Source organism: Scedosporium apiospermum (genome assembly GCF_000732125.1).
Source record: "Scedosporium apiospermum strain IHEM 14462 chromosome Unknown SEQ_SAPIO_0022, whole genome shotgun sequence".
Lineage (NCBI taxonomy): Eukaryota > Fungi > Ascomycota > Sordariomycetes > Microascales > Microascaceae > Scedosporium > Scedosporium apiospermum.
Window position 1 is genome coordinate 25,080 of NW_015971723.1, and position 22,134 is coordinate 47,213.

Sequence of the window (22,134 nt, forward strand, 5' to 3'; positions counted from 1 at the left end):
CAGTCACACGGGTATTCGGCACGCACCCTGCATCATGGTCGTGGGGCACTGGTAGGGATACATGTATGGCTAAACGAAACGGGTATCAATTTGCGTTATCCAAAGAGCAGAGTACGAACTTGTTTATTGCGGGGCGGTCTTGTTTCCGTTCACGTCAACAAGCGTGAAAGTTTGTCTCGGATGAGAGGACAGGGAACCACCCACCCAGATTTGAGCGATATCGCTCCCTAAAAGAGATTTTTGCAGGCCTCGGATCAGATAATAAAGATCAGATAACGAAGCTCGACGACCACCCACCCCGTGCCACCATATATTACGGCATTCAATTTTTTTCCTTCCCTCCCGGTATCACCGTCCACCATTGCGATTCCCCTCCCGCAAGACGGGGCCATTTTTCACTTGTCGTGCGCATCTTGCTGCAGGGGGAAAAGAAAGAAAGACAAAAATGGCGCCTCAAGTCTTTTCAGTTCCCGTATTCCTCATTGTCCTCCGAGAGACCATCGAAGCGGGCATCGTGGTATCTGTCCTGCTTGCGTTCCTCAAACAGACGCTTTGTGGACCTAATGGGGATAGAGCGGTTTACAAGTCAATGGTGAAGCAAGTAAGAGTGCCCTGCCCTGACTTCCATTGAAGAATCAATTCGCGAGAACAGACGACGGACAGTGGTCTGGGATCATCTCTTGCGGCAGAAGCTAACTCAACACGCCTGTGTCCTTACAGGTTTGGATTGGCGCTCTGCTTGGCTTTTTGGTCTGCCTAATTATCGGAGGCGCTGTCATTGGCACCTTCTATCGACTCGGTAAAAATGTGTGGCAGTCCGCTGAAAACATCTATGGAGGAGTTTTCTACCTCATTGCCGGTGTCATCATCACCGTCATGGGAGTTGCGCTCCTGCGGATTGGCAAGATGCAAGAAAAGTGGCGCGTGAAGCTGGCCAAGGCCTTGGAGGGCCCTGTGAATACCACCACCGGCGTTAACAGGTTTAAGCGCTTCACTGCCAAGTACTCGCTATTCATCCTGTCGTTCATCACTGTTGTAAGGGAGGGTATTGAGGGGGTTGTATTCGTCTCCGGCGTTTCATTCTCAGCGCCGGCTACATCAATACCTCTTCCCGTAGTCATAGGTTTGATCGCTGGCGCCTTCATCGGTTGGGTTGTGTACAAGTAGGTTTCCTTGAACCCCCTTTCTCATCCTACCTTTTTGTTCTTGAGCCTCTCGGTATCCCGGGGTTTTCTGACGAATTTCAAAGGGGAGGCTCCCTGACGTCACTGCAAATCTTCCTCATTGGGTCCACATGCTTGCTCTACTTGGTAGCGGCAGGCCTCATGGCTCGCGCGGTTTGGTATTTTGAAGCGCAACACTGGAATACTCTCATTGGTGGCGGCGATGCTGCAGAGCTTGGAGCTGGGCCGGGCTCCTACGATCTCCACAGGAGCGTCTGGCATGTCAATGTACGTGTAACCTGACCCTACTCTCCCCTCCCCCAAGTCCAGTCCCCTTTCCCCGGGAACCCTTCCTCAACCTTGTGTCCCGAGCTGACCGTCTTCAAAGTGTTGTAACCCTGAATTTAACGGTGGCGGTGGCTGGGGCATATTTAATGGTATCCTCGGATGGACGAACTCTGCCACTATCAGCACTATCCTCACATACAACCTCTATTGGTTGGCAGTGATTGTGACATTCTTGCTTCTGGGGTACAAGGATATTCGCGGGCACTGGCCGTTTATGAAGTCTAAGGAGTCTATCGAGGGTGACTCTGAGCAAGACCGGGACTCGAACAATTTGGAGGTTGGCGAAGCAGGACTGAGTATGACCGGAGCGTATAAGACTGTTCCCATCGAGGCGCCCAAGGAGGTAGAAGAGAAATAAGGCGCATGAGTTATCAGTATGAAAATGACAGGGTTGGTTTTTTTTTTTCTTTTTTTTTATTTTTTTTTTTTCTCCTTTTTGGTTGTAGAAGTTCCCCATGGGACACGTTATGTATCTTACAAGTTCTGTCTATTTTGAAATCTACTGCGGAAGGGACCAATATATCAGAGAGCACGCCTGAATGAATCGACACCAGTATCCGCAACTTTTACTTTCTCTCTCGCTATCTTTCTCAGTTCTAGTAGCCCTAGGGTTAAGTAAGTCACACCGAAGACACCGGATGGTTGGCGCAGAGGATAATATGAACTTGGGGCGGGTAGACGGGTCAAATTAAGGTTAAGGTTAGGGATGGGTGGCTCTTTAGTTTAGTGTAGTTGCTAATTTCTGTGACAAGATACAAGATGACTTATGTCTTGTTCATGCTCTCCTAATCCTGCTTAATGATGCTTCATCAAGTTAGACTGAGTTGTGAGGCGCAGAGTTGGGACCGTATCCTTGAAGCTTCCATGATGCTCTCAGCCTGAGACACGACACCACTCGGTCACAGAGTCAATTTCTGCAATTACTGATAAATCCTGGCGATATATTCCTCATCGTCAGGGTGCATCGACATAGCTGAACGCCCTACTACTGGGGTTTACGAAGGTTTCATACTCAATATTGCCTGCTACACTCTTAGTTTATTGACGAGGAATGCATACAACAAAAACCTGACCTTGGAGAGTCTTGACTGCCATCTTCATGATATGGATAGAGAAGCTCATTACAAACGGGCAGGTAGATCTGGCAACAGAAAGGTAAGACATAGATTTGGTATTTGTATTGACGTGGAAGAACGTAATTCCATGTCCACAACGCGGAAGTCTACTTTTCTTGTTTACTTTTCTTCTTTATTCATTCGTTATACAGTTCATCAATCACCAGCAAAAAAAAAAAACACGTCATTTAATTTCTAATCCTCATTGAGTTAAGTCTTTTCAATCCTCCCTAACGGAGTACTGGCCCTGATTACAGAAAACGAGGTCCCGACATATTCTCCGTCCTTTTCGGTGAAGTGTGCTTCGTACAGGGCCGCCTTGCGAACTTGTTTCAGTCCCCATTGCATTATGAACCCCCGTTGTGTCCCTCCGGGGTTATCCCCCATTGATCAACGAATCCGATGCCTGTCAGTTCTTTCAGGAATTTGCAGCGGCTGCCAGTGGATTTTGGTATTTGATCATAGGTCGCCAAGCGGTTGTTTCGTCGATGTTTCAGTCATTCGTCTCAATATGATCTTGGTCTAGTACAGTACCCGAGAAACAATCCCCGGGCATGACGGACAGCCCGCATACAGCCTACGGAGATGGAGTGTAGGACTGACATATCACTTTACATCAACATAGTAGACCCAACGATGGTGGCCTCGAGGCCACGAAGCGATCCAAGTCGCAAAAGATGGGGACGTCGCTACACGGCACGGTGCTTTGCCCTCGTCCGATATTTACTTGAAGTGTGATAGGAATGGGAGAGTGCAGCTGTGATAAGTCCTTTCAGTCCGAGTGTAACACATTGATGCGTGACATTGGGATGCCAGCCCCGTTCGCCATTTATTGCCCGCATGGAATCTTTATGGCTTCGGCACTTTCTGTACTTCCCAGCGCAAGCGGAAGAAACAGTGAAGGCAGAAAGAACGAAGGCGTATTAAAAAAATCAAGTGCAGGATCAAGCAAAGGCGCCATCCCGCCGTTAAGCAATATGGAAGGCTCGAAGGTGGAGACAAGTTGCATTGAGAATTCATTTTCGAGGACGCAATGTTGGAAGGATGGTGAACGTCGCACGTACTTCGAAGTGCGGCCGGTTAGGATCATCTGTTCCCATGTTACGCCAGCGGACAACAAAGTATAGCGGCTTGTTGAATTTCCCTGACGCCCAAAAGGGGCGTCAAAGCAGCGGGGAGTCCTTGGTCTTATATATAAATTGTCATGCTAAGAGGGCTTGTCTCTCGATGGAGGAAGGTCGTACCAACACTAAGTGCGAGGTAGCAGGGCGAAAGTCCTGAATCAGACATGCCAACAAAGGAGACGGGAGAAATAGCGCGGAACCCATTATGGAGTTGATGATTCCGAGTCCTTTCCATCATAGGCCCATGAGTTCAACTTCTTGCTCCTTCCGTCATCTGGACGTGGCGTGACATCGTCTCTGACATGCCGCTCACTGAAGATTTTTCACCTCTCCACGGCTATTGGACGGGGAGTTGGATCCTTTCCCGATCTGCTCCTCTTCCAGGAGCCGTCGGCAAATGAGCCTTGACTGCAAGGTACCCGTGCCCCACAAACCGAACGATGAAACCACGATCACCAGTCACTTGCGTGGGGCACAAGTGGTGGATGTTTGCGCTGTTTGCTACATCATCAGCCTCCATCCTATCACTGGATTACATTGATCAGGATCGAGCTTGATGCGCAGTGTGATGCCTGTTTTCCGTGCGGCTGGACTATGGAGGATGGACGGGGCTGAGAGCCATACAAAATCCATCACGTCCTGGGGTCCGAATCCTCCGGGCCGATTACTAACATCGACCGCAGTGGTTGTCGTTGAAAGGCCGCGTCTTGGTGTGGAAAAAGCAATTTGGAATTGAACTCGAGATGTCGTATGACCGCAGCGTCTATAATAATCCTTAGGTCGGTTCTGGGGGGATTACTCTACAGGTGGTTGGGCCATTGTTGGCACTACTGCAGAACCCAGGTGCGACAATTTTAAGGGGTCGGGAGACGTTAGGTGAACAAGAAACGGCTGCCACCGTCCAATAAGAACAAGACCAGGATTTAGATTGCTTCAGGTCTCTTGGCATGTAGAGTCCCGCCACTTCTCGCATGGCCCAGATGTCGATCATCGTTTTTAGCTCCGACGTTGACCAATGCCGGCTAGGGGCCAATGCCAGCTAGGGTTGTGCACCAATGAAGCATCGGCTCGAATCCAGACTTCTGCTGTGAAATCTGTCTTCGTTAGGAGCTGACACGACAATCCACGACAAGGCGAAGGACAACGTAGCAGTGACCCCTGCCACTAGCTGCTAGTGACAGCCACCGTGTAGATCATCTTCTATGCGGGGAGCCCTATGGGGAGGATCCGAAGCAGGGCTACCCGAATTACCTCGGATATGGGAAAGATGTTCAGAAATCAGAATAAGGTATGTGAATCCCTTCATTCGTTTGTCGATCCCCCCCTTACCAGGCGCGATGATCATCGACACAAACAGACGTATACGAAGACCGCGAAGTAAGTGTCGATTATTAATTCCTTCCACGTCCTAGCGCGGCAGGACATTGTGGAATTCGTGGCCAATATCGCCGATCAGGTGAGGATAATTATAGCCTCATGCCAGCTCCCCGACTTTTCCCTTGGGAGGAATGTAGATCTGTGTCCCTTTCTGGAAAGCGATCAGGAATCTTAGCCAGCCCTAGCGGAGGCTAGTGCGGCTGGCCTGGGCCTTCCGCATACTACCTCGTATTTTTCTCGAAAAAAATATCCGCACACCCCTGCATCGTGCTGGCCGAGATGGGGTGAGTTGGCCAGCTGCGACCTGCTAGAGGGCTTGGCACGGCTAACCGTTTGTTGTTTGTCCATTCTAAGCAGAAACTGCCAACGAGGTGGCGCTGCGAGAGCCAACGATGGGCCCAGTCGAGATTGGTTTCAGGCCGGCCAACAACCGCATGACTTCCCAACGGCGACCTTCGTCCGCCCAACACGAACACATTGAATGGGCGTGCTAGACTGTCTCCCTCAGTAGAGCATACCAATCTCCTGTGGTCATCTGATTTGGCCTTAGCTTTTTCTTTTCGCCTTGTTGACTGGAGCGGGACCCTCTTCTCTCGGCCTTACCAAGTCAGATGGTGATGATCATCATTACATGACTGCCGTCCATATTCGCGGACGCAGCGGAAGGTCCACTGGTTGCTGCCTTCTTCGAGTAAATGATCGGCATGAGTATGGATCCTCCGCAACGTAGAGTAAATTTACGGATATCATGACGGAAGCAAGGAGGTTTCCTATCCGAAGATCGAGATTTGCAGCGGAAAATAAACTATATAATCTCAAGCTCTTCTCCCGTTTCATCCCTTCTTCTTCTCATCCTCATCATCATCCAACTCACACTCAACTCTCCAGCTTCAATCACCTTCCAGCAACGGCCGTACATTCTTTAAGTACTTTAATCTTTCCAACAAACCCAACACACTCATTCAAAATGCAGTTCTCCCAGATCATCTCCACCCTTGCCATCGCCGCCTTGGCCGTTGCTGCCCCTGGAAAGGGTACCTCCAAGGACATCACCATTGAGGAGGCCCAGAACGTCTGCGGCAATGACCTCACCCTGAGCTGCTGCAACAACGAGCAGGCCTTCGGTGGTCTCGGTCTCCTTTCCGGCCTTGTCTCCGGCCTCGGCATCTTCAACGGATGCTCCAGCCTCTCTGCCTCCGGCCGTAAGCCAACCCCACATTCCCCGCTCCTTTCCCGCAGCGCACAGTTACTGACAAGGAATAACCCCACAGTCATTGGCGTTGGTGACATCCTCAACAGCCACTGCAAGCAAAACGTCGTCTGCTGCCACGGCGGTGAGACCAACCAGGTATGCTCAGCAACTTCTCCCTTCCCCGAAGACAGTCTTCTAACAATTCAACTCTGCAAACAGGCTGGTCTTGTCAACGTTGCCCTCCCCTGCGTTGCCCTCGGCAGCCTCCTCTAAATTATTGGCCTTGTCTAATCAATTTACACCTTTACCCTTCTGGAGATGCGAGTTTAGATAGCAAGAGTCCTTTGTCAATAATATGATCTAATATTACACGATACTTGAACGATCCCATCGTCTCTTTCCATCTTAGAGAAACCGTCAATGTCATGTTTTAGTCGAGTATCGGTCCTTGATATGTTTCAGCATTTCCCTGGGAGACTGTCTGCTCTTGGAAGCAGCCATGATTCACCCAGCGTTGCCCAGTGGCCGGTTCGACAGATACACCAGTTTTCATCATCTCCAGCTCTGCTCTGCTGGCCGCTTATTGTGCGCGGTTCTAAATTGCTGCCTCCTATCCGTATTGTATCGTTTCATTGCGCATATGCCTGCCAAAACGGAGTCACGTAAACAATACCAACTACTCCAAGTCTGCTGGCTGACGCCCCCTTGTCGGAGAAACATGGCTTTCGATTTCTCATTATGCATTAACAATACACGCTTCCTACGTGTCACCAGATGTGATGGAGAAACAGTCGCGCAACGTCGTCGGAAGGACACGGCGTTGGCTCAAGGAAGTGCCGGGTCAAAAAGGTGTCCATCCGCGAATCCTACGGCAGCACCAAGTTGCGGCGGAATCTCCACCCTCTCTCCATCGACACGCGTTAGCGACATTAGCCTGTCATCCTTCCAATGTAGATCTCTGCATCTTCGTTGAATGAGGAAAAAAAAATTCCTTTCCTACCTCGGGCCGATACTTTACATACAGTGGCTTACTTACATCGAAGCTGACACCAGGAATCCTGTTGATCAACTGATATTTGGAATAAGTTGGACCCCCTACTTTCGGCCACCCCCCCCTTTCGGCCACCCTTTTCCCATACAAAATAGCGATTTGCAGGGGTCTATATCTCCACCAATCCTGTATATATAATAATAAAATTTTATATATAGCTTCTTTTCATAGTTACTAGCTAGGAAAAAAATATAAACTTGAAATTTAGCAAAAGGGTAGTATGTAGTAGATAGTTAAAGTACGCCTATATAAATTATATATAAATTAAAACTAATATAATTACAGTAATAAGAGATATTATATAATCAAAAAATATATAATTAATTCTATAAAAAATTGTCTTTTAAAAAGTACTATTCTTTATTTTATAAGTATTTTTAAGCTAGAGTATTATAGTAACTACTTTTCCCTATATAAAATTTACTAGGGAAAAAAATTACCCCCTAGAACTAAATATTAAAAAAATACTATAGCTTAGTTCTTTCTACTATATAATCTTACTTATATTATAATACTATATTATAAGTTATATTATCTATAATCCATTTATTATAAAGTTATTTAAGTTTTATGTTTATATACAATTTGTATGGGCTTTTACAATCTACAGTTTAACTACCTACCACACACTACCCTTTTACTGAATTTCATATTTGAATTTTTTTCTGCAATAGCCTTATAAGAAATAAGCTATATACAAAATTTTATTATTGTATTTAAAGAATTGGTGGAGATATAGGCCTTAAAAAACTGTAACTTTTTGCTGTTTTTGGTGGGAAGTGGGGTGGCCGAAAGGGGGGGGTGGCCGAAAGTAGGGGGTCCAACTTATAGTCAAAGTGCGGACACCTGCGGCGGTCCTGATTAGCTCGCTTGCACTCTCGTCTCCTCACCAACCCGCGAACAGGTGCTGGTCTAGGAGGAAAAGGCATGGCTTTTTCAAATGGCGCCCAAAGCGGGGGCGGGTTGGGCCGGTGAGGCGCAAGGTGAAGCTCTGGAATGGACCTCATGGTGGTTGACCTTGGTGTCATTCGCGAAACGGGGTACGGGAGACATAGGTATGGATCTGCATCTTGGCGCACACACCTACAGGCATAGTCGGCAGAAGTGTAGAGCCGATAGGATGTGGTAATCAGGTTGGAACCTTTGGAAGAGAGAAACTGACGTTGCGAGGGCTGGAAGTGGGACAGATATGGATAATGGGCATTGTTAATTCCCCGGGATCACAGAAACATTCGGAGGCAGGGATGACTTCAGAGGAAAACTCTTTTCTTGTAACCTTGTAGGAGAATAAGACCCTGCGTTTTTGGCATTACGGAGTATCAAGGTCTTACAGCCTGTTAAGGTTGCCTCCCTTGCTGTCTCTCTGTCTCTCTGTCTCCCACCTCCTTCCCTCCCTCTCCCGCTCTACTTTCCTCACATTGTGCTTGCTTGAGGACGTAGAACTGGCACGTAGTCCGGTCTGTATGTGATCAGTACCGGTAATTTTCGTCTCCCAAGCGTTTTCTGTGAGTCCGGGAATGGCTGCAACGATTCCAATAGATGATAGGGACCACGCGAGTTAGGTAAGGTGATCTATGTGTAATCGCCCTTTGGCCATTCTGAAGAGGTTAAGAATGTGAGGGGTCGCTTGTGTGAAAGGCGGGTAGGGCGGGGACGTAGTCGAGGAGAAATCTCTCGTATGAGGGGGCAGCTAGTGCAGTTTCTGGCTTTCTCAACATAAAGTCAGATGTATCGCCTGATCTTTCGGGCCGCGCTCTCGTTTTCTGTGTTCCAAGTACATGATGGAGGCGATGATCGTTGATTATAGTGTCCAATCACCCGCACGAGTGCCAAATACCAGCGTCTTTCTCAAGACCTTCGTCTATGAAGTAAACCCGGCAGAATACCGCTGATCTTCCCCTGGAAGTCCACTTATTCAGGACTTGTTTTCAACAGGTGTAGCAACTCATCAGGTGAGGGCTGCAGTTCATCGAGTAAGTCCACCACTAGAGGATCAGTCGAGAGCATATTCGGGGCCCTTTGCATATAGACATAAAAGGGCAGCACTTCCCGATGCTTCGAGTCTTTCTTGAATCAGGTAATCCAAATCCAAAGCTCTCGAGGCGGACTCCGTCTCCTTCGAACCATCGTCGACGCTGCTCCTCTCTTCCTACGACATAACATTCGGCTGAACGCCAGCTCCGTAGACCTTCTCAAAAGGCTCCCCAATGGAGGAACCTAGTTGATTGTTCTCGGGCCGTCCCACCGGTCGCTTTTAATCCGGAAGGGTCTGAAAATGGCAAGGATCCCGAGGAAATTTCTGGCGAAAAACCCATACCGGTTTCGGCAATGATCCCAGCTCCATAAAGAATGAAGTGACTACCCCGAGGGACGAGGTGGGGAAATATGTGACACGCCACCCTGCAGCCTGGGAGTGCGTGGATGTGCGAGGAGCCCCGAGACGTCATGCGATCCAACAGCTGGAAGTTTTCGTTCGAAACCTCCAGGAGCTTAGCACCAGCCCCTATGAAAGGCGGAGAGTGGTAGAAATGTGAGAGTGAATGGAACATTCGACCGGAAGATAGGGCAGAAAGGACAGGTACGTGGGCAATTCACGACCAGTCCCACTCTCTTGAACTCCACTGGAGCATCTTTCGCTTTATAGATTTGGCTTCGAATACGGTGAACCCTTCGGCGCGCCGAACAAGCTATCCCCAACTTGCCGCAAACGCTACGAAAGATCCATCGACTGTGTCGGTTGGTGTTTGACTCGTCGACGACTGGTGGAAGAGCCGAGGAAAATTTAACCAGGACACCTTTTTTCACATATGACGAGCTGTCGGGAGCCTTCCCTCGTCGCTTGACATTTAGAACCTAAACTGCTGCATATATACATGTTTACTAAATGGCTAGGTGAAGAGGATGACAGAGAGGAATGAGGGCAGACTCCAATATTGAAAAATTGGTTGTTCAGCTGTCCCTGACAATTTCAGCGAAACTCCCACCGTCGAAGTATTGATAGCTTAAGATTGTTCTTAGCTAAATCAAGGCAAAAAGCGAAACTTCATTCACATCAGTCTAGAACTGTCGTTGGCTATCCAGCCTGTCCTCCCTGATCAAGTCGGCGGCCTTTTCAGCCACTGCATATGTAGTGGCTTGTGTGTGACATGTTGGCAAGAGTGGAAAGACACCAGCATCGACAATTCGGAGACGCTCAACCCCGTACACTCGCAACCTAGGGTCTACAACTCCACCCAGATCACGAGGCATCATCGCTGTGGTACCGACCGGATGGGCATTGCTAGGATTGATGTGCCTTGTGCGGAAAAGCTCCTCCAGCTCCTCGTCGCTCGTAATATTCGATCCAGGAGCAATCTCCCGAGTGCCCAGTGTGCTCATGGCGTTGCCGGCCATGATACGACGTCCGAATTTCAGGCCCAGAATTGCAATTTTCATATCCAAGGGATGAGTGACCGCTCTAAAGTCTAACCTAGGCGGAGAGTTCGCCGGATGCGGATTAGTACTGCTAATACGAATCGTTCCGCGGGAGAAAGGTTTTTGAGGATGGAAGCTCATGTCAGCACCGCCGCCGAAGGTATGTTCGAAGACGGACACCTCGTCCTTGCCAACTATGGTGGCGAGAATAGCATGCTGAGCTGCGTAGCCGGCTAACAACTCCTCTCTTTGGAGGTAGGTGTCCCCGAGATAGAGAGCCGGGTCCTCACTAGTAAGCTCTGCGGCGATGTCGTCAACCTCTTCTGTGAGATTTTGAAGAGAGAGCATGACACGACAATGCTTTCCGGTGTGGGTAATCGGCCCCGTCTTGTTCGCCCAATATTCGTCGAACGCTTCGTCAAGAAACTCGGGGTCGTTGAGGGCGCTCGGATTCAGTCCCATGTCGTTTGTAACTTGTCCAGAGGACGTATGAATAAGTGTGTGCGTTTCTAACTAGATTCCCGACTGTTGTCCACTTACATCTCCACGCCATAGATATCGATAGATGGTCTTGGAGGTTGGATCCCACTCCAGGCAAATCGACGACCTCATCAATTCCCAAGTCTTCCAGCAAATCTCGTGGTCCTACCCCGCTTAGCTGCAAAATCTGTGGTGTGTGAGCGGCACCCGCTGCCAGGATGACCTCGCTGGATGCAAGCACCAATACCGTCTCGTCACTCTCTCGACTAACAATGTTGAGCCCATCGGCAGTTTTGCCGTCGAAGCTAACAGTTGACGCGAAGGTATTGACGATGAGGGAAAGGTTGGGTCTGTCGCTGGCAGGATCCCAGTATGCCTTCCGTGACGAGGACCTCGTGCCATTGACGGGGTCGATGTCGGACGGATTCCAGTGGAATCCGACATTAACGCCATTGGTCCCGCCGTCTGTTCGAATTTGTATCCCAGCTTCCTGGAAAGCGTCGATATAGGTGTCTGCAAATCAGTTGGCGCCTTAGCATCTTCCATAGCCCTGGGAAGCGTGGAGATTATACATACAGGTCGCAGGCCATTGCCAACTTGGCAAGCTTACCTGAACCGGCCCATCACCAAAGCCGTCGCCGCTGAGGCCATAATGATACTCGGATATGAGCTCTTCGGAAGGGAGTGTTAATGTGCTTGACTACAAGGCAAATGGTAAGCGAAACGACATTCAAGAGAGGTGATACGCTGCCGGGCTGACCTTTCGGAAGTAGTGCAGAAGACCCTCCCATCCCCACCCCGGATTTCCAAGTTCTTCCCAGGCGTCATAATCGGCCTTCGATCCTCTATCCCATGCCATACCATTGACGGTTGATCCTCCTCCGACCGTCGCGCCAACTGCCAAGCCGCCCGTTCGATTAGCCAACCCGACTTGTGGGACAGACGTGAGATAGAAGAGGTTGGAAAACTGCATGTTCTTCGCATAGTATGGCAGAGCAGCGTTGAGGGAGTCGTCAAAGTCGCCATACTCAACAACCAATACCGTGACTTATCCGTAGGTCATCAGCGGATGAAATTCAATTGCATCAACGGTGGGTGAACGTTACTACATACTATCTGGATCTTCGCTCAGTCGACTGGCCACAACGAGACCGCTAAGACCGCCGCCAGCAACGATGTAGTCGTAAGAGGCTTCGAGTTCAGAGAAATCACGAAGGATACCGGCAGCTTTCGCTTGGGCGACGATTGCCGCCAGAACGATAGACTCATTCCAGAGAATATACCGCATCCTGGCAGAAGAGGCGATACAAGTCTACCACAAATTAGAGACAATATGACGAGTTCTGGTGAATGGTTGTTGGAAGACATGAAATACAAGATCGGCATCACTTTCGAAGAGCTGACAAGAAACCGGAATCGAACCGCTGGCTGAATGCAAATACCGACACTACCCCACAAATATATGTCGTAGGTTAATGAATTAGATGAAAACGATATATCCTCACCGGCTGATTACCAGACCTTCCCCTGCAGTTATCCAACACCGCCACCTATAATGACGTATAGCTCTCCCTCCGTCGCAGAACTCCCGATATTAAGGAAGCCGTCCCCATGGCGCGATGGACAATACCAACGAGGAAGACCTATCAGAATCCGATAACAGTCTCCAATCTCCCTCCTTACGTTGATATGATGTCTGGGTTCCTTGAATAATTTTTACGATAAAGTCGGCCCTCGGTTCGTGGATGGCAGGACGGCGATGTCTCACTCGAGGAGGAAAATCACTTAGAAGAGGTCGGAAGATTGCATGTTCTTCGTATAGCATGGACAGAGCGGCCTTGAGAGGGTTGCCGAAGTCTTCATACTGAACTAGCAGTACATTGACTTGCCCGTGAGGAAGCAGCGGATGATTTCAGCTGCATCATCGGCGGGTGGAGAGACATATTGTCCCAAACCACCGGGCACGCCTCTATATCCGCATCCACCACCGCTTCTCTATATCCTTTTGCCGGAGTTTCCTCGGCGGATGCATCTATAGTATATTCCCACCAGTATTTAAACTCATGGTACAAATACCAGAATGAATTCATATAGTACTGCCACTGTGAACCGGAAATCTCAGTCTGCTTCTGGGCTTTTCGAAATGCTACATGCAGCGGCCTTGGTGCCAAACACTCGTCGCCATCCTCTTCTAAGACAATAGGTTGCTTCTTCCACCTTGAACTCCCATTCATCCTGAGGATAACTGCAGCAATAGCGCCGAAGGCAAATACAACCCATGGAGACCACTGGCCAACCGCCACAATGGGCTCAGACTCTGGGATCCAAGAACTGTTCACCTCTGTTTGAATTCCGAGGTAGAGGGCACCACTAATCCATGCGATGTAGATTGTGGGGGAGAAAATGTACCATATCACTGCCATGGTTTTGGCGAACAGGTATCTTGTTTTCGTAGGCGCAAGTTGAAGCTGGACAAGGTTACCGAAGCTAGTCGGCAATGGTACATGTAATTTTTTTAGCACCCAGCAGAACAAGCGACCCAAGGCCCTCGCGACATGTAATTCCGGCGCGAGCAATAATAGAAACATCCAGAGATATCTCAAGCCGATGAGGGCGTAAATGTATGTGAGACGGATGGATGACTGTCGAGGATTTCGAGCAACATACTTCATCCTCAGCCGCCTAAAAAGTCTGTTACGGGTTTGAAGAGGCGACTTGAAGCCTATAGCAAGAGCGATAAACAGCATAGGCGCGCTGAGGATGTAGTACCGAATCCAGATGTCTCTAATCCATTCGTACCTTGGGTCCGAAGATATTTCTCCTGCGCCTTTAATCCATTCTTCACTTGGGATGCAGGCTCTCCATGTCGGGCTGGGAGCCGGGATGGGTCGTGTCAGGTTCAAAGTGCAAATCCCCGTCGTCCGATCTGGACGACCTAAGCAAAGTGTCTCGTTACCGGAGGTTGAGTTCCAAGTTACCTTGGACTGAATAGCACTCCACAACAAAGGCTGAAGACCGCCGTCGCCATTACCATGGAACATCGTCCGGGGTTCCAGGCTGTCGCACGGATTTTGGCAAACTCCCTTTTCGCCGACGCCGGGAGGTATTGTTATTAGGGAAGGATCGAATATGGCATATGTAGCGACCTGTCTGACGATGAACATCAGGACACACCACCAAAGGTAGAATGCGAATGCGTTTCTGCCTAGTAGTCGTGGGGAAAAGAGAATACACAAAATAGTAGCGAATAGAGAGTATTGAACGACAATTTGAGCGGCAAAATAATCCGCATCGTAACCCTTTCGCGGCTGAAGAGCGAGAAAGAGCGAGTGGATGGCGGTGATGTTCGAGTATGTGAAAGCGAAAGCAATCGCACCAGCAGCAAGCCATTCGTGGGATTGGAAAATAACAGCCGTAAAAACCGCAATCCAAAAGAGTAGTCGTTGGAATTGGGTGTATGAACCACTAACCGGGTATACACACCAAATGTCAAGACGGGCAAACGTAGTTTCGCTCATTGTCGGCTTTACACTGATGACCTTCAGCTCCTCAAGTTCGCGATGGTGGGATGTAGGGTAAAATTGAAAGATGCATTGATGTTGCTGGCACAGCTTCATGCAACTTCGACCTTGAAAGAAATTCACTTCTTGAACGGTGTGACGTCAAGGAGAGTACCGATGCGCAGAAGTGCATTCAGCTGGTTAGCCTGGCCAGCCTGGCTCAACGGAAATGCGGGATCCCTGCTGTAGCTGAAGCTTGTTGATTCGTCCAGGATGATGCGATTAGATCTGATAGCGTCGTGCAGCCAAGAGAGGCGCATGGGACAGGCAAAATCTGTGGTGGCTATGCTGCGCAGTTCGACACACACCGACACGATTTCGGTAACCGCGAGACTGAAACGTCGATATGCTAAGCAAAATCGCCCAGGCAAGGTCATTGGAGCGGGCCGGTTCCAATGACAAAAAGCGCAAGCGCTGGACCTACTGAGCCTGGCTGACCCAGAATTGTCCTGGCCATTAACGAGCTAACTGATTATGCCCGTTTTGTACAAGACCGCTCATATCAGTGGTCGTTTCGTCGTAAGGGTCATCTTACCCGCGATAGTAATATGAGTTGTTAATACATCGTGTACAGACAGGCACGACTCACGAGTGACTGATTTCGCCTATTATACATATTTAGAAGCCTCCCCTCATACATTTTATCCATCTCTTCTCTTCGGCCTCTCTATTCAACTCCGAAGCCGCCGTGCTCGCGGTCGAGGAGCGGAAGTAGGAAAGTGGGGGATGGCGAGAGAAGCTAGGTAGAGGAGGCTATGCCAGCCAACACAGCCCTTTCCAACTGCGACATCGCAAATTCTAGCCAACAGACTACAGGAATCCCGTAAAATCTTTCGACGAGCCACGAATTAAACCCGCCTTTTGCTCTCGAAGAATGCTGGCATTATGTTGACTAATGGGAACAGAAGAGGGTCGAAACGGACTCGCTGTATTTCTTAACTTTCGCCTGGCTTATATCTATCACGAGTACCGATCGATATAGTGCTCTCTACTCTACAACATCCGTTATGTTGGGTTCTCTGTCTTGTAGCAATGGATACCAGGGAGGAGAATGGGGGCCCATCAATATTCACTGAAGCTCTATCCCCGAATGCCCCAAACCTAGGCTTCAACATATAATCTACAACCTGGCGGAGATGAGAATAAACGGATGCTGCTGATGTCTTCAGGATAACCCGATTCGAGCGCGGCAGGGAGGGAGAATTGAAGGCTGACGATAATAGCGATCACTTTCACCACTACATTGATCTCATATCTCGACTTTCCCCAGGGAATTATTACCATGGAGCCGATGTCCAATTGGCGGACGACAATACCCGTTGAACTCTTTGTCCTCTTTGTCAGTAAAGGACTAGGGAATCGAGACGCACAAGACGCTAACAAACGCTAAGCAAGACGGCTGTTGAGGGAAAACGACTGCCCCATTTTCACCATTCCGAGTGAAAACAGGCTCTACAGATGGAGTTGTCGAGAGGAGATGCCCAGCATCTTGACGGAGCCGGCCACGTCGGCTCGTGTTTGCTACATAACCCACGTCGAGAAAATTGTAGAATGCAAGTGTTTGACAAGTCGTCACCACCGTTAAGTTTGGTGTGGCTGGTGGTCGGACGCCTCCGTAACTCCAAGCAGGACCATGACGAGTGAGCGAATGCATCTACCAACGTGGGCCGGACGGGGCTCCAAGGGAGCCGCGGATCTTTAAGAAGGGGTTTGTGTGTGTGGTTCGTATTGGGCTGCGAGCAAGGATAGTTTGGGGTCATCTTTGCGGGGAGTCCAATTAGCCTAGGAGCTGGGCACAATACGAAATTTGCTGAACACCGGACAGTTTGGAATTGTCTCTTTGATAATCAATTGGGGCTTGGCCCATGTCTTTGGCCCATGTCCTTGGTGCATCTCCAACAGAGCCCAATCACTAGTCCCACGTGGGAGACGGAAGTGGTCTGACCGACTTCGACGTCTTGGCAACCTCAGCTGCCGAACAAGCAATGCTGAATGCACTGATACCCTGATCTGCGCGCCAAGAATACAGCCATCCTCAGCTGGTAGAAAATGGGTTCGCTTCTCGGTTTAGGCCTTTTGATGGGATCAGAAGCCGAGGGTAGCTCAGTGAATCCCTGCTGCAAGAATCACCATACATTAGACGGGATGGGTGCTTCTTAAATACCAGAGTCCGCTCCCGGATCATCCGCGAACGACCACTCTCATGTATCATAAAACCCCAATAACCATTGAAGCGCATCATCTTCATCAACATCATCATGGCGGCAAACCCAATTCCAATATCACATCTAAACACCGAACCAGAGACAGTGCGGTGCCCAGCATGTCAACATGTAGGGAAATCCATTAGGGTGATGGATATGATCTCAGATGCAAGGTACAGTAGCCATGTTGCTTGGGCTGTCTCGCCGAATAGCGATTCTTGGTGCTGATCGTTCTCTTACCTTTCTCGATAGGGCCGCGGGAAACACTGCCATGGGCCTCATCGGATGTCTATTGTGTAATTGCAGCGTCATGATGGCGCCCACATATTATTCAATTACGCATTATTGTCCACGATGTGGCATCCGATATGTTGCTGTACCCTGGCACTCCGATCCCATTCCGCAACTAGACGCCAGCTTTCTCATCGATACCGAAAGCGGCACCAAGGCTGCGCCCTCGCCGGCCGGGCCACCTTCGGTCCCAGCGAATGAGGCGACTCTGCGCAACTTTACAGATCGCTTCTCCACAATCTCCCCATCAGCGATCTATGAGATGAAAATCGACGGCGAGATAAAATTTCCAACTGCGGTATTTGATGCGTCTGGGGAGCGAGTGGTCTTCCGAATTGAATGGCCAGGTTTCCAAAGGGGATTTTCACCCATTGAATACACACCCGCCGAGGGGATGTCAGCGGAAGGAAATACCAAAGTGAAGAAATCTTTGAGGGCGTGGGATCCTCAGAAGTCTACACCTCACATTCGCGTTCTCGCAGTCGGCGCATCAACAGGCACAGTACCTTTTGGCACGCCCGAGAGAGTGGTAGCCACTGCGCAGGTATTTAGCGACACTCGAGATTTCATCCTTCATACTCCCCAACAAGATCCTAGTGGAATCAGCCACTACGTATCGCGGCGGTCCGGGATCCCCGGGAAGCACTCGCCAAGCGCTGGCCACATGGTATGGAGCAGTAGTTTAGGCCCGCTTACCTGGACAGTACGAAAGGTGCGCGACAAAGACATGCCCAAGGCTCACCGGAGTATTGTGCTATTGGACGCATATGACCGGCTTGTGGCGGTCATCAGACCTTCGGAGAAGGAGAAGGGCAAGCCAGACTTTCAGCTGAGGTTGTACGGGAGCCTCCCAGAGCAGTTAGTCGGCGAGACCATAGCCAGCTTCTCTGCGCTGGCCTACGCGATTTGGAATTACGCACAGCTTGGTGTGCCTGATGTCGGCTTGAGCCTTGTGGCCACTGGCTTGGACGTTGTCAGCGGTGGCTTGGAGATCGCGTCTATCGCTGCTATCTAATGAATTTGGGCGCGGTATCTGAATGCCGCTCTTTGGTCGTCATCGCACGGGATCCGATGTTTATTATTACCGCCCTTATCTTCGAATCAGGTTCTCTTACCGGCGAGGACGACTTTCATTCCACAAGTGGGCTGGCGAACAACGCCCATACCGCAACTCGGCCGAAAACTTAAATTTCACTTATCTGTTTCCTAGGACAAGCTTGAGGTCGGGATATTCCATCTGACAGGTGTTATGTCCCGTGAGCTTACTCCTCGTCCTGGTGTGGCCGCCGACCTTTTGGTTATTTAGCAAGAGTTATGGTGAGAGAGGCGACCAGATAATGATATAGGTGGAGCAAGTCATCAGACAAGCAGAGCAGAGGTGGCGCATCCTGCCTTCATTCGACCGTCAAGAAAACGAATAAATATTGAACCTTGAATGTAAAGGTTATGGTGGATGCCAAAACGAGGAAGGGAATGAGACGAAAAGAATGGTAACGGTGCGGTGGGATTCCCGACTTTGTTGCTCTGACAATGTGGTTAATACTTGGAGATTATAGTATGATACAATCCAACTTGCAAACAACCTTTTATGTGGGGGTCGGGTGCGTACATCGGGTTTTTTTCAGTGGGAATGCCATCAATGTTACGCATTGCATATAATGATATAAGCGATTGTATTGGGAGTAAGGTATGCTTACAGTAAAGCACGCCCCATCACCCGTCCCATTGTCTTGGCTCGGGGCATGCACGTCTATCACAACCTTGCGCATGGGAATGGCGGGGCGGGGCTGACAGGAGATATGCAAAGATGGCTGACTCGATAAGATCGAGTAATGCCCACACCAAAATAATCTGGCGCTGCTCTGATGGCGCCGGGAGTGTCCGCCTTCCCCATCTGTCGCAAACTCTCCATCCAAAGAAGGTGGATACATCTCCTCCACCTTCTCCGCATGCCTTACAGACACGAGTCCGCCATCTTGATGGCCACAGAGCCTACTCCTTTGCGCTATCAGTGACCGAACTCTGGCAGGGGGCTCTGGGTAACTGAGCTCCTCATTGGCACATCTCTTATCATACCGAACCACGCAACCCCTCCCACCAGGTCCCTGGTTGCGACTTGACATAGATAAGGCCGCAGATAAGGAGAAAATCCAATCTACGATGGGACATAGTCGTATGGGTGAAAATGCTATGAAGGCGAAATTCAGAGTCTTCAAATAATTTGACTTGTATGTCAAAAAGCGGAAATGTTTTGGTGCCACAGGGGGAAAAAATAATGACACGAGTCACACGACCAGTCACTCTGTGTTAGTGGGACATCATCTCTTTGCAGCCCTGATAGCGAGTACTGCGCAGATGGGTTAGGGGAGAAACCTGCAGGTTAATCGAGAGGAACCGAGTAAGGAGCCGATCGTGTGGCTCGACAACGGCAAAAGGTTTCGATAACAGAAGTATGAGTAGGCAGTCGGACGTGGGGGTTGGAGCTGTCGTTTGATAATAGCAGTGGAATACAACTATGACAAGAGGCGGCATCCATGCCTTGATATAAACTATCATCAAGCCACCGGATACAAATCTCACCCACTCCTTGTGTATTTATCTCGAAAGGTTTGTTTCTATTTCTCGTCTCGGTCGATCCATTGCATGAATCACCATCTCAATCAACATTGGGAGGAAAAAGCACTACTCATTGGCGTCAATTGTGTTCTCGAGTCAGTGATTCCGATCAAAACAAGAACGGAATCCCCGAGACCCATCTTAGGTCGACATAGCTGTCTCAAACAAAATAAGCAATGTCATTCGGGTCAAAAATACAAAGATGGGCCGACAAGCTCCCGTGTGAAGCCGAGCCCGGGCTCACGACAGCCCAACTGATGGTAAATCCTCCACGCAATGGCAGCGCCGACAGCCACAGCGAGGGCTTCTGCGGCTTACACTGAGTCACAGCTCACGAACCACGATCTCAAACCCGTCGAGCCTGCACGCCGCCAATGGGGACCATGGAACTTTGTCGGTTTCTGGATCGCTGATTCCTTCAATATCAACACTTGGATGATTTCGTCTGCCATGATAGTCAATGGTCTATCATGGTGGCAATCATGGCTCTGCGTGTGGATCGGCTATGCTATTGCCGCTATTTTCATTTGCCTGACTGGGCGCATTGGTGCCGTTTATCATATCGGGTTTCCGGTTGTCAGTCGATCCTCATTCGGAATATGGGGTAGCCTCTGGCCAGTCTTTAACCGCGCAGCAATGGGTAAGTTGGAAGTGATTGATGGGGAAGAATTCTCAACACGGTTAAGCTTATCTGTTATCAGCTTGCGTTTGGTACGGCGTTCAGTCTTATATCGGAGGACACTGCGTCTATATCATGATTAGATCGATCTGGAAGAGCTGGGTACGTTGGAGTCTTATGAACCGATCTAGAAGTGCCCCTATTAACTCCTATTCCCAGGACCGTGAGAAGATCCCGAACACATTCTCTGAGAGCTCCGGGACGACGACGGCCGATTGGGTCTCCTTTTTCATCTTCTGGTTCTGTTCGCTTCCTGCCATTTGGTTTCCCGTCCACAAAGTCCGGCATCTTTTCACCGTCAAATCTTATTTTGTGCCGGTCGCCGGTATCGCCTTTCTCATATGGACTGTCGTTCGCGCTGGAGGAATAGGGCCTATCGTCCGACAGAAGCACACAATTCATGGGAGTGATCTCGCATGGGAGTTCGTGAAGGGAGTCATGTCATCGATCGCCAACTTTGCGACTCTGATTGTAAACGATCCAGATTTCACGCGATTCGCCGCCAAGCCTCGGGACGCCTTTTGGTCTCAACTGTTCGCGATTCCATGCGGCTTTGCCGTGACCTCATTTATCGGCATTGTTGTCTCCTCGGCGTCGACACTGATTTACCCTGCGGAGGGCGGACCGATCTGGGATCCGTTGACTTTACTCGAGAGATATATTGATGATGGTGGCTCTGGGCAACGATTCGGCGTTTTTGTCATTGCCACGGCGTTCTCACTTGCCCAACTTGGTACCAACATTGCCGCCAACTCAGTATCGGCTGGGACGGACATGACTGCCCTACTCCCGCGATATCTCAATATTCGGCGTGGCGGATATATCTGCGCGGCCATTGGCCTCGCTATGTGTCCCTACAACTTGCTTACATCGGCCAACCAGTTTACGCTCTATCTCTCCTCCTATAGCGTGTTTCTCAGCTCGATCGCGGGAGTCATGATTAGCGACTACTACTTTGTGCGCCAGGGATACCTCGATATTAAGGGGCTTTATGATGCTCGCAAAACCGGTCCGTACTACTTTACCTTTGGCATCCACTGGCGTGGGTATGCAGCCTACATAGCAGGTATCCTCATAAACGTCGTTGGTTTCGCTGGGGCTATTGGGAGGGACGTACCTGTCGGCGCGACCTATCTCTTTAATGTCAATTTCTTCGGTGGTTTCATCGTCTCATCTGGGGTTTACTGGGGTTTATGTCAAGCATTTCCCATCCCGGCTACTAGCGACAAGTGGTTGGAAGTCGGGGAGGCAATCGACGAGGTATACGTCGCCTACGACTATCGCAGTCGAGGGACGGACGAAGAGGGCGCCAAGGGGTTGTCGGAAATTTCGGAGCAATAGGTGGAATGTGTTTCTGTGACTGATGACTTTACGTTCGAGAACAATGTAGGACTCGCGATTTAGTTTCTTGCTTCAGGATTTCGCCTTGGTGCTTGTGCTTGCCTAACCAAGTCCGCCCCAGCACATAGAGGACTGTTCATGTGTGATCTGGAGTATAGTGCCAGATATGTACAGCGGAC

General features: G+C 49.6%; 4 protein-coding genes and 1 pseudogene across 4 annotated transcripts; 4 read left to right on the forward strand and 1 right to left on the reverse strand.

Moving 5' to 3' along the window:
• Positions 1-445: 445 nt before the first annotated feature.
• SAPIO_CDS0315 (uncharacterized protein) lies at positions 446-1,869 on the forward strand (the record flags this gene model as incomplete). The annotated part of the gene is made up of 4 exons (XM_016783127.1): positions 446-601; positions 721-1,035; positions 1,212-1,451; positions 1,552-1,869. The coding sequence occupies 4 exons, from the start codon at positions 446-448 to the stop codon at positions 1,867-1,869; spliced, it is 1,029 nt and encodes a 342-aa protein (XP_016646327.1).
• Positions 1,870-6,094: 4,225 nt separating this feature from the next.
• On the forward strand, positions 6,095-6,592 carry SAPIO_CDS0316 (uncharacterized protein; the record flags this gene model as incomplete). Its single annotated transcript, XM_016783128.1, has 3 exons — positions 6,095-6,329; positions 6,399-6,475; positions 6,539-6,592. The coding sequence occupies 3 exons, from the start codon at positions 6,095-6,097 to the stop codon at positions 6,590-6,592; spliced, it is 366 nt and encodes a 121-aa protein (XP_016646328.1).
• Positions 6,593-10,427: 3,835 nt separating this feature from the next.
• On the reverse strand, positions 10,428-12,552 carry SAPIO_CDS0317 (GMC oxidoreductase; the record flags this gene model as incomplete). The annotated part of the gene is made up of 5 exons (XM_016783129.1): positions 10,428-11,257; positions 11,325-11,777; positions 11,841-11,964; positions 12,025-12,311; positions 12,378-12,552. The coding sequence occupies 5 exons, from the start codon at positions 12,550-12,552 to the stop codon at positions 10,428-10,430; spliced, it is 1,869 nt and encodes a 622-aa protein (XP_016646329.1).
• Positions 12,553-17,341: 4,789 nt separating this feature from the next.
• On the forward strand, positions 17,342-18,334 carry SAPIO_CDS0318 (annotated as a pseudogene; the record flags this gene model as incomplete).
• A 1,877-nt stretch (positions 18,335-20,211) lies between these two features.
• On the forward strand, positions 20,212-21,955 carry SAPIO_CDS0319 (putative permease C29B12.14c; the record flags this gene model as incomplete). Its single annotated transcript, XM_016783130.1, has 3 exons — positions 20,212-20,575; positions 20,637-20,716; positions 20,774-21,955. The coding sequence occupies 3 exons, from the start codon at positions 20,212-20,214 to the stop codon at positions 21,953-21,955; spliced, it is 1,626 nt and encodes a 541-aa protein (XP_016646330.1).
• Positions 21,956-22,134: the final 179 nt, after the last annotated feature.